Below are 15,421 nucleotides of genomic sequence, written 5' to 3'. Positions count from 1 at the left end.
TGTCGAATTTACAATATTAACATTGTATAATACAATATTAATAACAGTGTGACCAAGAATTTTATTGGCCATCTAAAATATGCATTTTGTGCCATTCTAGATAGCTTAATGAATTTTGATTTCTTATCTAATTTTGGCAAACATTCTTTGTTGACATCATAAAAAAACGCTGCATTAAGATTATTCAGTCTATTAGAATGTTACGGGGATAACTTGGTAATGTTATGTTAAAGGTGCAATGTGTACATTTTAGGAGGATCTATTGACAAAAATGCAATATAATATACATATGTTTTCGGTGGTGTATAAAGACCTTACATAATGAACCGTTATGTTTTTATTACCTTAGAATGAGCCATTTCTGTCTACATAAACATGTAAGGGGACCCGCGGTGTAAGTCGCCATTTTGCATGTCTCTACAGTAGCCCTAAACGGACAAACTGTTCTACAGAGCGCGTTTGATTGACAAGCTACTCTCTGCTGTCTCAGACGACGACATATTTGTCCTGTGTTGGCCACCCTGACCGTAGCTTCTCAATATTGCAAATTCGCAACATCACCGCTAAAATTTACACACTGCACTTTTTTACACACTGAATTTACAACAAAGAAAAGTGGAACATTTGTACTTTCTCTGTGCAGTTCATGGCACTGCTGTTTTCTGCCCAGAAACAAGTGATCTCAGCTCTGATGAGCTTCTGATTGGTGAGTGCATTTAACATAAACAAACAAATGCACAGGAGACATTAGACAGAAAATGTGTGTGGCTTTAAAATATGTGTGTGGCTTACAGGTTGTCTGGGTGTGAGGTTCAACTGGCTGTACTCTGTGTTTGATGACCTGCGGTCAGTGCTGGAGTTTGCGGTCAATCTGCGCTGTGAGACTGGACTTTGTCCCGCGGACATTCACAACCACGGACATTACTGCAGCAAAGCAAACACACGGGACACCGCACACACACACATACAGCCTGCCGACACACTCGACCGGTGAGAACACGCGCAGAGAGAGAGAGAGACAAATGAGCAACGGATGGAATTAGACTCAGGAGGGGGTAGAAAGATTTTAAATGGATGTATTAACTTCTCAGTGGAGTCCACACACACTTATTGCATGCTCTGACCCCTCTTTCTGTCTGTTGCTTCTTTATGCAGTTGGAGAAAAGAGATTAAAATGAAAACATGCAGAGAGAGCAGTGAAGTGTGTAAAAAACAAACATGCACTTTATATTAATGTGCATAAATTAATATAAATGCACACATAAATATAAATGCCAACATAGCAAGGAACAATCTACAGTGAGATTTATTTTGCCCTTTTCTTCTATTTTCTGTAAAGCTGCTAAAAAGATATAATGCTAAATACATACAAATAAATAGAAAATTGAAATGAATGTGATTGTAGGTGTTGTCTTAACCACTGGAGATGTTCTGAAGAGCTAAAGGAGAGAAACTGCAGTCGCAGGACACCAATGTACAACAACTACACCTGCAGCTACAACTCCAGCTGTGGTAAATACAGTTTCAAAACATTTTAATTGCAGATTTTTACTTTTCAAAGCGCCTTAAAGGCACAATATGTACGATTTTTGTATTAAAATATCCAAAAACCACTAGAACAATGTTATATATTTTGTTGACTTGTGTACTGACATTATCCCAAATGTTTCCAAGAATGTTTAAATCCAGAGAAATAAGCAATTTTAACCAGGACAGTGTCCGTGTGTCACCTATCAATGAGATCCTATCCGCGTTACCCTCAGCTTCCGGTTTTATTTTGTAGAAACCATGGAAACACCAAAGATGCTTTAATATATTATGTGCTTTATTAGACAGGTGAGCATACATTCATCGACAAAAAACGAATCATGTTATAAAGCTCAACACAGCATGTCTTATTGTTTAAATCTCATTTTCTTGATTTACTGCGAGTACCATGTTTTACCATGCCTACTATAGATCTAGCTTACTGCAGTGTGCAACAAGTGTCTCACTGTTGCCGCCGAGCGAATGCAGAGTAGCACTATAACAACTTTAAACACACTCTATCTAATATGATAAAACAGCGCTGCGTTACCCCACATACGCTTGAACCGGTGGCGGAATTGGTGACTGCGGCATAATAAAAGTTCCACTGCTCTCGAGACGTGTGTCATACTCGTCTCTCATTAGTAATCACTTCTGCTCTGCTTCATACTACAGTAATGTTAAAGGTGCCCTAGAACTTTTTTTTAAAAGATGTAATATAAGTCTAAGGTGTCCCCTGAATGTGTCTGTGAAGTTTCTGCTCAAAATACCCCAAAGATTTTTTTTTTTATTCATTTTTTTAACTGCCTATTTTGGGGCATCATTATAAATGAGCCGATTCAGGGTGTGTGGCCCTTTAAATCTCGTGCTCCACACCCCAAGAGCTCGCTCTTGCCTTAACATAAAAAAAGTTCAAACAGCTAATATAACCCTCAAAATGGATCTTTACAAAGTGTTCGTCATGCAGCATGTCTAATCGCGTAAGTGTTTATTTGGATGTTTACATTTGGTTATGAATGAGTTTGAGGCTATGCTCCGTGGCTAACGGCTAATGCTACACTGTTGGAGAGATTTATAAAGAATGAAGTTGTGTTTATGCAATTATACAGACTGCAAGTGTTTAAAAATGAAAATGCGACGGCTCTTGTCTCCGTGAATACAGTAAAAAACGATGGTAACTTTAACCACATTTAACAGTACATTAGCAACATGCTAACGAAACATTTAGAAAGACAATTTACAAATATCACTAAAAATATCATGTTATCATGGATCATGTCAGTTATTATTGCTCCATCTGCCATTTTTCGCTATTGTTCTTGCTTGCTTACCTAGTCTGATGATTCAGCTGTGCACATCCAGACGTGTAATCCCTTTCATAATGTTGGGAACATGGGCTGGCAAATATTGGGGGCGTACACCCTGACTGTTACGTAACAGTCGGTATTATGTTGAGATTCGCCTGTGCTTCGGAGGTCTTTTAAACAAATGAGATTTATATAAGAAGGAGGAAACAATGGAGTTTGGGACTCACTGTATGTCTTTTCCATGTACTGAACTCTTGTTATTTAACTATGCCAAGGTAAATCCAATTTTTGATTCTAGGGCACCTTTAATAATCTCATCCATGAACATGATTTATGCCCAAGTCCCATCTAGATTCTTTTCCACCGACTGTAGAAGTGAAGACAAAACCTCCCATGATTCCGTGAAATCATGGGCGTCATCAAGCTATGCCTTTGTTTTGAATAAGCGACCTCTAGTGCCGAAAATGTACATACTGTGCCTTTAAAGTCTGCGTGAACCGGAAGTTGCAAACGACTTTTCTCCAGGGTTGTGACGTATTTCCAAGTGAAACGGAATATTGAATGGTGGGTGGGGTTTTATTTTAGCGCTCCTCCTCTCCATCTCTCCCTCATAGCAGATTAACCGTTGGAGGGGAGTGGTTTATGCGTTTTCAACCCAAGCTGTCAAACTGATGTCATTAGAGAAGGGGCACCGTTGCAGAGGGGAGGAGCATTTTCAGATTTTGATTAAATATTACGAAGTCAAACAATTTTTTTCTGTGGATTGACTTGCACGGATGAATTGTTCACCAAAAAACTAGCAATTTGAGCTAACAAAATAAATAAGTTCAATTTTGAATTCATGTGTACTTTAATGGATGAAGGTATTTCAATGAAGGAGCCAAAATATTAATCACTAGCATATAGTATTTATATGATTACGCTGTTATGTGGAAAAAAGAGTTAGCTGACCCCAATTGTGTCTAACTTCTGCAGATATGTTGGATTTCTGTGAGGAAGGATTCTGCCATTGTGATTGGACAGTTATAGACTGCATCAGCTCCAACCATCCAGTCCCAAAACAGGATGGAGATAACAAACCAATCACATCACAGACAGGTAACAATATTAAATCAGAGCACATGCACCTTTACCTTTCAAAGATGAGATGAAGTCATTAGATGTTCACAGTCGTTTTTATCTCGTAGTTGATTTTAATCCTCCTATCATACAGTATTCATCTGTCTTTTATGTTCCCTTCAGTCTCTCCCTTTGTGACGGATATACCTGATAATGACACCTATACCAGTGATGTGCTCAATGGAACAGGTGAGGCTGTTGAGACCCACATTAGCTCATTGTTTTATCCTTTATTTATTTAGTTTGGACTTAGATAACCTAGGTAGGTACTACCTAGAGACCTGCCTACAGGCTGAGCAAGAGAGAGAAAGAGAGAGACTTAGATATCTTGCTGATCAACTAACAGTGTGGTTTGTGTCTCAGACAAGGTGGAGCTTTCTCCATCAGACATCGACATGGAGATCATGTTCTATGGTAATGCACAGAAATATGAAATGTGTTAATATAAACAAAGATATAATAATTTTTAAATAAATATAACAGTTTATACATTTATAAATATATAAATATGAAGCTTTTGTAAAATATAAACTATTGATAAGTCTGGGTTCAGTAAGATAAAAAAAGAAAAGAAATTCATACTTTTATTTAGCATGGATTCATTAAATGAATCAAAAGTCACAGTAAATACACAAAAAATAAGAACACTGTGTGTACAAGATGAAAATCCAGCTGGAATTTTGCATAAGAACATTTTCTGTGCACATGAAAATCGCATAGGATTTTTTTTTTTTTTTTTTAAATATCATACCTCCTTCTTTTACAGGAGTAAATGGCACAATGAATGAGACTATGAGCAACTTCACGAATGAGTTGGTGATGGTCAACAGCTCTCAGAGCAGCAATATCCAGAGCACAGAGTACCCTGGGATATATCATTCAGGTAACGTGCTTCACTAAACTCATATTTAGTCTCTTTTCTGCACCCCGGTGGATAATTTCCCTCCTATTGCAAGTTCTGATAACTCTAGTAATCCCCAGCCACCTAAAGACTTCACTGATCTAAGCAGAACTTCATCTTCAGGTCCAGAGGAAGAAGAGAATGAAGCAGAGGAGAGAGAGTTGGACAGAAACTCAGAGAAGGGAACTACAGTTGAGAAAAAGGGAGAGGAGCCAATAGAATTTGAGGATGGGGTCTCCCATGGTAAGAGTTAGTGTTTTTCACAGATAATTTGGCTAACAGCCTCAGATGCACTGTGTTGGTTTGTGTATTTTGAGCTTTTAGCCACTCACAAACAAATTCATCTCAGTTTGTACATCAAGGACTTCTTTGAAATTCCAGCACACTTGCTGCTCACTGTTCAAAGACACTTGATCAAATGATTCTAAATGAAGACAAGCCTTTAAACCCACACAGTTTGAAATCAACTGAGGCTCTTAACATTTATATTGCATTCATTTTTGGCCTCTTCTAGTTCTTAGTTAAGCAATTTAAAAGAAAGAAAGAAAGAAAGAAAGTCTATATACAGTGGCTGAAGAGAGGTAAGTTAAGAACCAACGGCAAAAAGTAAACACCAAGGATCAGCAACAAAACTAATTTAGTACAATAATTATTCAAAACAATATAAATAAACAAATTTAAATAGAGAGTTCACCCAAAAATGAAAATTTGGTCATCATTTACTCACCCTAATGATACTTTTTGATACTTTTTCTTAAATTTTTCCTCACTTGATCTTGTTTCCCTTGGCAAGGAGGTTTCACAAATGAAAGCTGCCACTTCCATAGTTGATCCCATACCTACCAGTTTGTTTAAATTGTGTTTCACTTCTCTATGCCCTGTTGTCCTGAGTATAATAAATGATTCTCTGCTTATTAGTGTTGTGCCTGCTGCATTTTAAATTGCTGCTGTAACACATGTACCAAAAAAGACTAACGTAGACTGGGACAACCTCAATAATTTCCGTCCCATTTCCAATTCTCCCTTTCTTGCTAAATTGCTTGAGCGAATTGTGGCTTCTCAATTATACACTCACCTCACTTTCAACAATCTTTTTGAGCCCCTCCAATCTGGCTTCCGTAAACTACATAGCACTGAAACAGCATTAGTTAAGGTCACAAATGACCTGTTAATCACGGTAGATCATTTTCTTTTACTCACTCATTTGAAAACTGTTTTTGGTGTCACTGACACTGTATTAAACTGGTTTAAGTTTTTCCTCTCAGATCGTAGGCAGTTTGTGTCCCTGTGGGGATGTAGGTCCAAAGTGGGTTCAGTGCAATTTGGTGTTCCCCAGGGATCAGTTTTGAGTCCCTTACTTTTTAGTATGTGGGTCAATGACGTCACGGGCCATTTTTTTGTCCAAAGGCCTTAATGATAATAAAAAACAAATATATGACATCCAACGTATGTAAGGTAGTACAGCTAGATCACTTTTATTGAATCCAAAAGGTTTTAATTATATTTTGCTACATATAAAGGTATTTTAATGATTTTGACGTGTCAGAAGGTCATTCGGTTTAACTATCCAAAGGCCAATACAACCATTTCAATTGTGATTAAAACATCTTAAAATGTAATAAATGTATATATTTTTTATTCTGGCATGATTTTATAACATCATATAACAACATAGTGCAAAATGGTATTAAAATTATATGTAGAAGTCATTGTTTTGTTATGAGAAAGAATGTCCGGAAAAATGAATTTCATTGATGTTATTCAGAGTAACCAATATAAAAGAACCATTTTGGATCAAGTCATGCGGTCAATATCATGTGACAGGATGTGACATCATTCAGACACCTGCAAAGGACCACATGGTTGTGAAGCAAAGTAACTAACTCTCTTTTAATTATTTGAAAAATTCATGTTTTCACTTGCTCATACGCATGTCCTGAAACATCAGGTCATTCGGTACATCCGCTATAAAACATAGAAAATGCTGTAATATTTTAAAAACTTGTACTAAATATAAAATGTTTGATTGTCCTTTTGCTAGCTAGCTATCAGTCTGTTAGCATTGTTTGAAAATATCATCATTTGGTATAACCAAAATTGTATTTAGGTAAAACCGAAATTTTGGTTGAACTGAATGACTTTTTTGGTGAAAAATTTTGTCCATCTTGTAAAAAGATGACAAAAGCAGTGTTAATTGATTATAAAAACCACATTATCTCATTGTTAACACTTAATAAAACTTCAAAATTAATTATATCTCCATTAGGTTTTTTTTTTGTTTTACACTTTTAAAAATCTTATTCATCAGTGACCCATGTACATTTTCCCCCTTGGTCAACTTCTCAGATCCTTAGGTCCTAAGTTTTATTTTTAAACAGACGACACTCAAATTTACATTCATTCAAAACCTGGTCCTGGTGATAATACGGCTGTTGTCTTTCTTGAACATTGTATTTCTGAGATAAAAATATGGATGTCTCAATTTTCTTTCTCAAAATGAGGTTATGCTCATAGTTTCACCCCCCAAAATACGTAAAGCTGACACTGTAACCCTAAAGGTGGATGGCTCTGCTATGGAGTTTCCAACTAAATAAAAAAAAATTGGGGGTGATATTTGATGCAAATAACATTTGATAACATTTGATCCTCATGTCCAGAATATGGTTAAAACTTTTTATTTCATCTCAGAAACATTGCAAGACTGCGCCCCATATTATCTTTTTCCGCGGCTGAAAAACTGATCAATACGTTTGTTTTTTCTCACATCGACTTTTGTAATGCTCTGCTTGCTGGGGTCTCTAAATATACCCTAAACAAATTACAGTATGTTCAAAACTCAGCTGCCAGAATCCTGACAAAGTCACTACAATCTTGGAGTCCTTGCACTGGCTCCTTGTCAAAAATTCTCATGCTCACCTACAAGGCCTTGCATGGTTTAGTGCCACATTACCTGAACTTTTATCTGTCTACACCCCAAGACGAAATCTCCACTTTTCTGATTCTGGCTTTTTAATTGTTCCTTCAACGCGTTTACGTTCTATAGGTGACCAGGCTTTTTCTTTTTTGGCTCCAAAACGCTGGAATGCTCTTCCCACTGAGATTAGACATGAGCAGATAAACATCAAATTTTCATTTTTGGGTGAACTATCCCTTTAAATTTGATTTGATGTATGTTTCTATTTTTTTAATTCTATGTATTTTATTTATGTTCTTGTAAAGCTCTTTGAGATGCAACTTTGATAGGCGTTATAAAAATGTTTATTATTAGTATTATTATATTATTATATTATTAAACTTACAATACTAATAATATATTTATTAAAAATAACAAAAACATTTAATCTTAAGAACATGACCTTTGACCTGTGCTGCCACTTTCTGTATTTTAGTTACTGCTGTGCTGCTGATGACAGAAGAGTGGGGCAGAGACAAAGAGGAAATCCTTACTACCCACAATACAATGGAGTGGAGCACAAAAAGTGAGCATGTCTAATCATACTGAAAACACACATGCAAATGACCTCATTAAAACATTCAGCATGCTTTCTGACTGTAATATTTTGGTTTTATTACAGATGAGCTGACTGTTAGCATAGCGCTAACCACAATAACAGAATCACAGACTGTCACAGACTTAACAGAATCATACAGAAACACGCATTCAAACACAAGCAGTCCTCAGTATGCACCCCACACAACACCTCCAACATACACACACACTCACACACAACCTGAACACCATTCATCTGAGGAGGACGACAAAGACACCTTTCATTTAGCTGCAAGCAAACCTGTCAAACACACACCTGCACATAGTACATACACTGTAAAACCTGTTACACACACATCTGGTTCACATACTACAACTAATTACTCAAATGACATTGCTAAACCGTATGTCAGCCCACCTTTAGACATCATAACAGAGGAAAAAAGTGATGAGTCAATGGAGGAGAGAGAAGAGGCAAGAGAGAGTGACAGAGAAATAGAAGAACATTCAATGCAAACCAGTCCTTATATAGTTCAGATGACCACACCCACTAAAATAACAACCAATCAAAACTCACTTCACAAAACAACCCTGCCAACAGCTACCAATAAAGACACAGTAGCTGCAACCACTTCTGTGCAACTTCCATCTATGAGAGGAAGCGAGGAGAAAGAGATATCGGTTGAAAAAATGGAGAAAGAGAGCGAGGAAGATAAAGAGACTGAGAGAGAGAGTGATTTAATAGTAAACCCACCAAACAACAGTCAAGAAAGCAGCACAGAATATGGCAAGATAAGCACAACCAAACCGACAATTCAAACACAAGCCAACACAAAGCCATCTCTACCTACAGAGGACGCAAGTCACAATATAGAAAGCAAGGAAGATCTACAAAGTGATGAAGAGGATGAATCCGTCAATAACCAAACCACTACAATACCACCCAGGGTCAGCAAGGTCAGTCCGTACATATGGATCATTCCAGCACAGTTCCCTAAACCTCCCATACACAGTGCATCACCAAGACCAACAGCTCACCCCGCTGCAAAACCAACTAGGAACATCAGGACCACATCTACAGTTCCCCACAAGCCTGTCAGCACACGGACCACAACATCAGGACATGCTGCTGCTGAAACAGTTCCTCATCCCCAGAAACCTCCCCGTCCCATCCTGGATCAGTTACCATCATTGACCACTACTGCTCAGCCGGAGTCTGCTGAGGAAGAGGAACAGGAGAACGAGGAAGAAAAAGAGCCATCTGACAGCTCACAGGAATCGGAGAAAATGGGTAATGTTGACAATCCACTTCTGCAACTTAAATAAAAACAATATGATTTAGCCAAGCAGGACATGTTCCTGGATCAGCATACTTATATCAACCAAATAGGCCCAAACTTGTTCATAACATACTCATGAAGTCAGATGAAAATGATTAGTTGATGATAATCCTGTTCCTAAAATCTAATTGGTTGATTGGTATGGAAATGTTGTACCAGAATGTTCATCCAAGAACATGTACTGCTTGAGCAAATTATGTTAAGCAATTCTCCAAACACTCCTGCACATGTGTCTGTACTCCAGAGAAATCATTGTGTGTGATTCCCAGAGTCTCACCAGGTCCGGAGACGGGCGGCGCCATTCTTTTCCTGGTCTCTACTGGAGGCTGCTGGACTGTCAGACCTGCAGCAGCAAGAAGACTCTGAAGGTGAGAAATTTGGAGAGAACCTAAGACCTAAACATACATATACAGATAACAAAACATTAAGTATGTGTACATGTGCAGTTATAATCAAGCTACAATGGGTTATTGGTTAGTCGAGCTATAGTCTTCATCTCTCTGTTCAAGAATACATGACACATTGCGTAAGTGAACATTTGAAGCATTAGGGAAAGACCCCACAGATGAATAGGGTAAAAATTTTATTTTTAAATTTGATTAATCACAGTACACAGTACATTAAGACTTATATTACAAGTTTTCTGAAAGTGTATAACTATACAAATGAGGCATTAAGTAATTAAATACACACTAATTTGCATACATTTCCAGAACAAATTTGAACAATGGATAAAGCCAAGTTCAAAACTCTTGTCTCATTTTGTTGACATATTATAGGTTTTTACACAAGAGATTTTGGATGTGTTTTTTTACTCCATAAATGAGAAAATACTGCCAACAGCCAGAAATAAAATATACTTTACTGTGTTTTAGGATGTTATATAAATCAGACAAATGATATGAACCAACCCCTCTGTAAAAATCTTTAGAATATAGATAGGAATAAAACTGGATAATTTGGTGTTTGTAAGTTCTGTTGAAGGTGAGATTTTAGGCTTACCCTTACAAAAATAAGAACACTTCAAGTTAATTTTATTAAGTATACTTAAGTAAAGTTCAAGTATATTTTTTAAGTACACTTTATGTAGTAAGTATACTAATATCAATGGACTAATAGTATACTTGTAAGAACTATTTCAGTACTACTTGGGACTAAATTGGCCCACTTTTTAGTGTATAAATGTATACATTAAGTGTAACAGTATTAAACTGAGCTAAAGTAGTAGTTTACTGAGAGTATACTTCAAAGTGTACTTTCATAAACTAAGAAATGTGCTACAAGTATTTAACTAGTAAACTATTATAAGTTCACTTGTATTATAGTTGCAATATGAATGAAAAATGTAGATAAGCAACTACTTAACATCTACGTTTTTCATTTATATTGCAACTATACTATACTAAGTGAACTTATGATAGTTTAGTAGTTTAGGTTTGTCTCCTGGCTGGCTCGCCAAAAAAAAAAAAAAATGATAGTTTACTAGTTAAATACTTGTAGCACATTTCTACAAGTCAAGTATACTTGGAATACTTAATTTTATTTTTTTAGTTTAAAAGAAGTGTACTAATAGCACACTTAAACTTCTTTTTTGTAAGGGTAGTGCATGACAAAAAATCACTTTAAGAAAATGGCCTTTAAAAATATATGTATTGCAATTGAAACCTACAGACGCAAATAGATTGGTGTGTGAAAAAAACAATGGTTTTTCCTGTAGTGTCTTGCCTTAAATTCACATCAACTCTGTCTTTCGGCACATCAATACAATGGCGAAGCTAACTGTAGTCTGATTAACTTGTATTCATTCTGCACAAGTCAAGCTAAAATCGCTGGAAGAATTTCAGTCAGACTAAAGCATTTTAAAAAGACAAATTATAGCTTTAGTGCAGCTGAAATCAAACTATTGAAGGGCATGTACAGTAAATATACTTAAACTGAATAAGTAAAAAATATACAAACAATGAGAGACAAACAGATGCCATGTCATCCATGACATCCGTTATTATGCTATTCTTCAATGTTCTTTGCAGTACCATGTAGATACCATGGTACATTAGTCATCATTCAGCAACATAGTATCTATCAAAGTACCATGGTACTGATATCATCTCTGTAGCATGGTACCATCACAATGGTAAGGTTTTTAAGGGAAATAAAAATATGCCAGAATCAAAGAAGTGTGGCTACATTAATGTGTGTTTGTGTGTTTGTAGAGTGTAGCATGTCTTTCCTCCAGTACAGTGCATCTGGACAGGTGTTGAGGGACATGTCTGCTTTGGGAGAAATGCTGCACTGTCTGACAGGACGATGTCCTCAAGAGTATCAACACTATGGCTGCTACTGTGGACAGCAGGGGACAGGAAACCCAGTAGACCAACTGGACCGGTCAGAACACAAAAACACACAAATCTTCAATGGCAAAAATGCTGGAATCAGTTAGGATAAGCAGTTATCAAATGTTTGGGCTCAGTAAGATTTTTAATTTTTTAGAAATTAAATGCTTTAAATTAAAAAAAGAAACAAAACCTTTTATAGAGCAATATATACACTGTGATTATTATGCAAGTGACATATCAGTAGGATTTCAGTACAATAAACATTCAGATTTTAGTTTTTCTAAGAAAGTGTTTGTTTATTTATCCATGTCTTTTTAGATAACTGGTATCAATTTCAGACAAAATAGTTTGCCAGGTACTTAGGTAAATGGAGACCCTACTTAAAGATGTTGTTCCACATTATTAAACAAGTCACAGTTCTCATGCAATATGGGGAGGAAGAAAGATCTTTCTGAAGATGAAAAGCATGAAATGGTGCAATGTTGTGCAAAAGGCATGAAAACAACTAATATTGTGAGAAAACTGAATGCAAATTATTGAACTATCATAAGATTTGTGAGTCATTTACAGCACAGCAGAACTCGGTCAGATAAAGGCTTATTAAGGAAAGTTTCTGTCAAACAAGTTGTATTAAAAGGGCAGCTATAAAAAAGCCACTGTTGAGCAGCAAACAGGTATTTGAAGCTGCTGGTGTCTCTGGAGTCTTGAGAACCTCTCCATACAGGCTGGCAGTTATGTGTAAAATTGTATTTCAGCCACCCCTAACCAAACCTCACAAAGAGAAACGTTTACAAACTCTTTTGTCTGAGATTGATAGTTATCTAAAAAGACATGAATAAATAAACAAACAAACACTTTCTTAGAAAAACTAAAATCGGAATGTTTATTGTACTGAAATTCTACAGATATGTCACTTGCATAATAATTTGAAACACAGTGTATATATATTGCTCTATGTATTTTGGAGATCATAAGAAACACAAAAAAGTCAATTGTATCCAAGCTATTGACTAGCAGTTTATATAAACATGCGCACACACACGTGAATGTTACTGTAATTGTGCAGTTAAATTCAGTGCTAAAGCTCTGTTGTGTCCTGACTGTCCTTGACGTGTCTTTGTGTCAGGTGCTGTTTTCTGCAGCAGTGCTGTTTGGAACAGCTCAGTGTGCTGGGCTGCAGAAAAAACAGAAAACTCAACGCTCAAATCAGCTGCCACAAAGGAAAGCCTCGATGTACGGCATTACACACACGAAAGCATATAATTAAGAATGTTTTCACCAAGGTCAGTTTTGTGTTAATGATTATGTTGTGTATGTGTGGCAGGTTCAGGTGCGAGTGTGTGTGACCGGCTGCACTGCGTCTGCGATCGCTCGACTGCCGAGTGTATGGCGGCTTCACACTTCAACCATTCAGTCACCTCCTCATGTTCCGGGTCCCGCCCACCGTGCCTCCATAAGCCTCATTCTTCAACACAATCATCCAGTCAGGACTCTAGTGAGGAGAGCAATGAAATGACCCCATCACGACCTCAACTGAACACACAAAACCAATCAAACATGCACGTTCAGCCAAATACACCCAAGAACCCCACACACAGCAAACCACAACAGGGCATCAAAGAGGAGGAGGAAGAGGAAGAAGAGGAGGAGCCAGGAAAGGAAAAAGAAGAAGAGGAGGAGGAAGAAAAAGAACAAGAAGAGGAAGAAGAAGAATTGGAGCAGTAGGAGGAGGTGGTTCTATAATTTTTACATTTTCAGGGAGCTCTCAATGATAAAGGAATCGGTAAGAAAAGATGTAATGCACATTTAACAAAAACTTAACTCACTTAGTATGCAGTGGCTACAAAAGATCATCCAAAATCTGCTGCTTCTTCTCTGCTTGTGTTTGATCTGCTGAAATACTGCTAGCAGTTGTATTTTTATTTTTTACTTTTTTTTTAAAAAAAACTTTTTTTTCATATTTTTACATTTCTCATTTTTTTTATCCAATTGTAACTGATGTTTGTTTAATTAAAAATAAAGGCATTTATTGTTTATGTAAAAATTCCATATATAATATGCTGAGGTTACAGAAGACTATTTAATAAGACTTTCTGAATTTCTTTAAACCTATAGAAATGCTGGAGAGGTGGCAAGCGATCTGGGTTCAAGTCCAACTCTAGTAATTTCCCGATCTCATTGCCCTATTATCTGTCTGCTCCAGTATTATTTTATTATTATTTATATATACAGTGTACAGGAAAGTATTCAGACCCCCTTAAATTTTTCACTTTTTGTTATATTGTAGCCATTTGCTAAAATCATTTAAGTTCATTTTTTTCCTCATTAATGTACACACAGCACCCCATATTGACAGAAAAACACAGAATTGTTGACATTTTTGCAGATTTATTAAAAAAGAAAAACTGAAATATCACATGGTCCTAAGTATTCAGACCCTTTGCTCAGTATTTAGTAGAAGCACCCTTTTGATCTAATGCAGCCATGAGTCTTTTTGGGAAAGATGCAACAAGTTTTTTGCACCTGGATTTGGGGATCCTCTGCCATTCCTCCTTGCAGATCCTCTCCAGTTCTGTCAGGTTGGATGGTTAACGTTGGTGGACAGCCATTTTTAGGTTTCTCCAGAGATGCTCAATTGGGTTTAAGTCAGGGCTCTGGCTGGGCCATTCAAGAACTGTCACAGAGTTATTGTGAAGCCACTCCTTCGTTATTTTAGCTGTGTGCTTAGGGTCATTGTCTTGTTGGAAGGTAAACCTTCGGCCCAGTCTGAGGTCCTGAGCACTCTGGAGAAGGTTTTTGTCCAGGATAGCCCTGTACTTGGCCGCATTCATCTTTCCCTCGATTGCAACCAGTCGTCCTGTCCCTGCAGCTGAAAAACACCCCCACAGCATGATGCTGCCACCACCATGCTTCACTGTTGGGACTGTATTGGACAGGGGATGAGCAGTGCCTGGTTGTCTCCACACATACCGCTTAGAATTAAGGCCAAAAAGTTCTATCTTGGTCTCATCAGACCAGAGCATCTTATTTCTCACCATCTTGGAGTCCTTCAGGTGTTTTTTAGCAAACTCCATGCAGGCTTTCATGTGTCTTGCACGAGGAGAGGCTTCCGTCGGGCCACTCTGCCATAAAGCCCCGACTGGTGGAGGGCTGCAGTGATGGTTGACTTTCTACAACTTTTTCCCATCTCCCGACTGCATCTCTGGAGCTCAGCCACAGTCTTTGGGTTCTTCTTTACCTCTCTCACCAAGGCTCTTCTCCCCCGATAGCTCAGTTTGGCCGGACAGCCAGCTCTAGGAAAGGTTCTGGTCGTCCCAAACGTCTTCCATTTAAGGATTATGGAGGCCACTGTGCTCTTAGAAACCTTAAGTGCAGCAGAATTTTTTTGTAACCTTGGCCAG

General features: G+C 37.4%; 1 protein-coding gene across 1 annotated transcript; it reads left to right on the top strand.

Annotated features, from left to right (window-relative positions):
- The first annotated feature begins 567 nt into the window (after positions 1–567).
- On the top strand, positions 568–14,315 carry oc90 (otoconin 90). Its single transcript, XM_048164618.1, has 14 exons — positions 568–706; positions 795–990; positions 1,406–1,512; positions 3,810–3,932; positions 4,077–4,142; positions 4,317–4,367; positions 4,720–4,836; positions 4,978–5,097; positions 8,244–8,333; positions 8,430–9,635; positions 9,954–10,052; positions 11,898–12,069; positions 13,147–13,253; positions 13,345–14,315. Exons 3-14 carry the CDS (start codon positions 1,473–1,475, stop codon positions 13,743–13,745), a joined length of 2,592 nt encoding a protein of 863 aa, XP_048020575.1. The 5' UTR covers positions 568–706; positions 795–990; positions 1,406–1,472; the 3' UTR covers positions 13,746–14,315.
- The last annotated feature ends 1,106 nt before the right edge of the window (positions 14,316–15,421 follow it).

This window comes from Megalobrama amblycephala, linkage group LG17, assembly GCF_018812025.1.
Source record: "Megalobrama amblycephala isolate DHTTF-2021 linkage group LG17, ASM1881202v1, whole genome shotgun sequence".
NCBI classification, from domain to species: domain Eukaryota; kingdom Metazoa; phylum Chordata; class Actinopteri; order Cypriniformes; family Xenocyprididae; genus Megalobrama; species Megalobrama amblycephala.
This window is presented reverse-complemented; position numbering and strand designations above follow the sequence as displayed.

Bases quoted from the DNA above. Each gene is read 5' to 3' on its own strand.
- oc90 (XM_048164618.1), top strand. From the start codon at position 1,473: ATGTACAACAACTACACCTGCAGCTACAACTCCAGCTGTG. The intron at 5,098-8,243 runs GTAAGAGTTAGT...TCTGTATTTTAG, and splicing joins TGAGGATGGGGTCTCCCATG to TTACTGCTGTGCTGCTGATG. The intron at 9,636-9,953 runs GTAATGTTGACA...TGTGATTCCCAG, and splicing joins ACAGGAATCGGAGAAAATGG to AGTCTCACCAGGTCCGGAGA.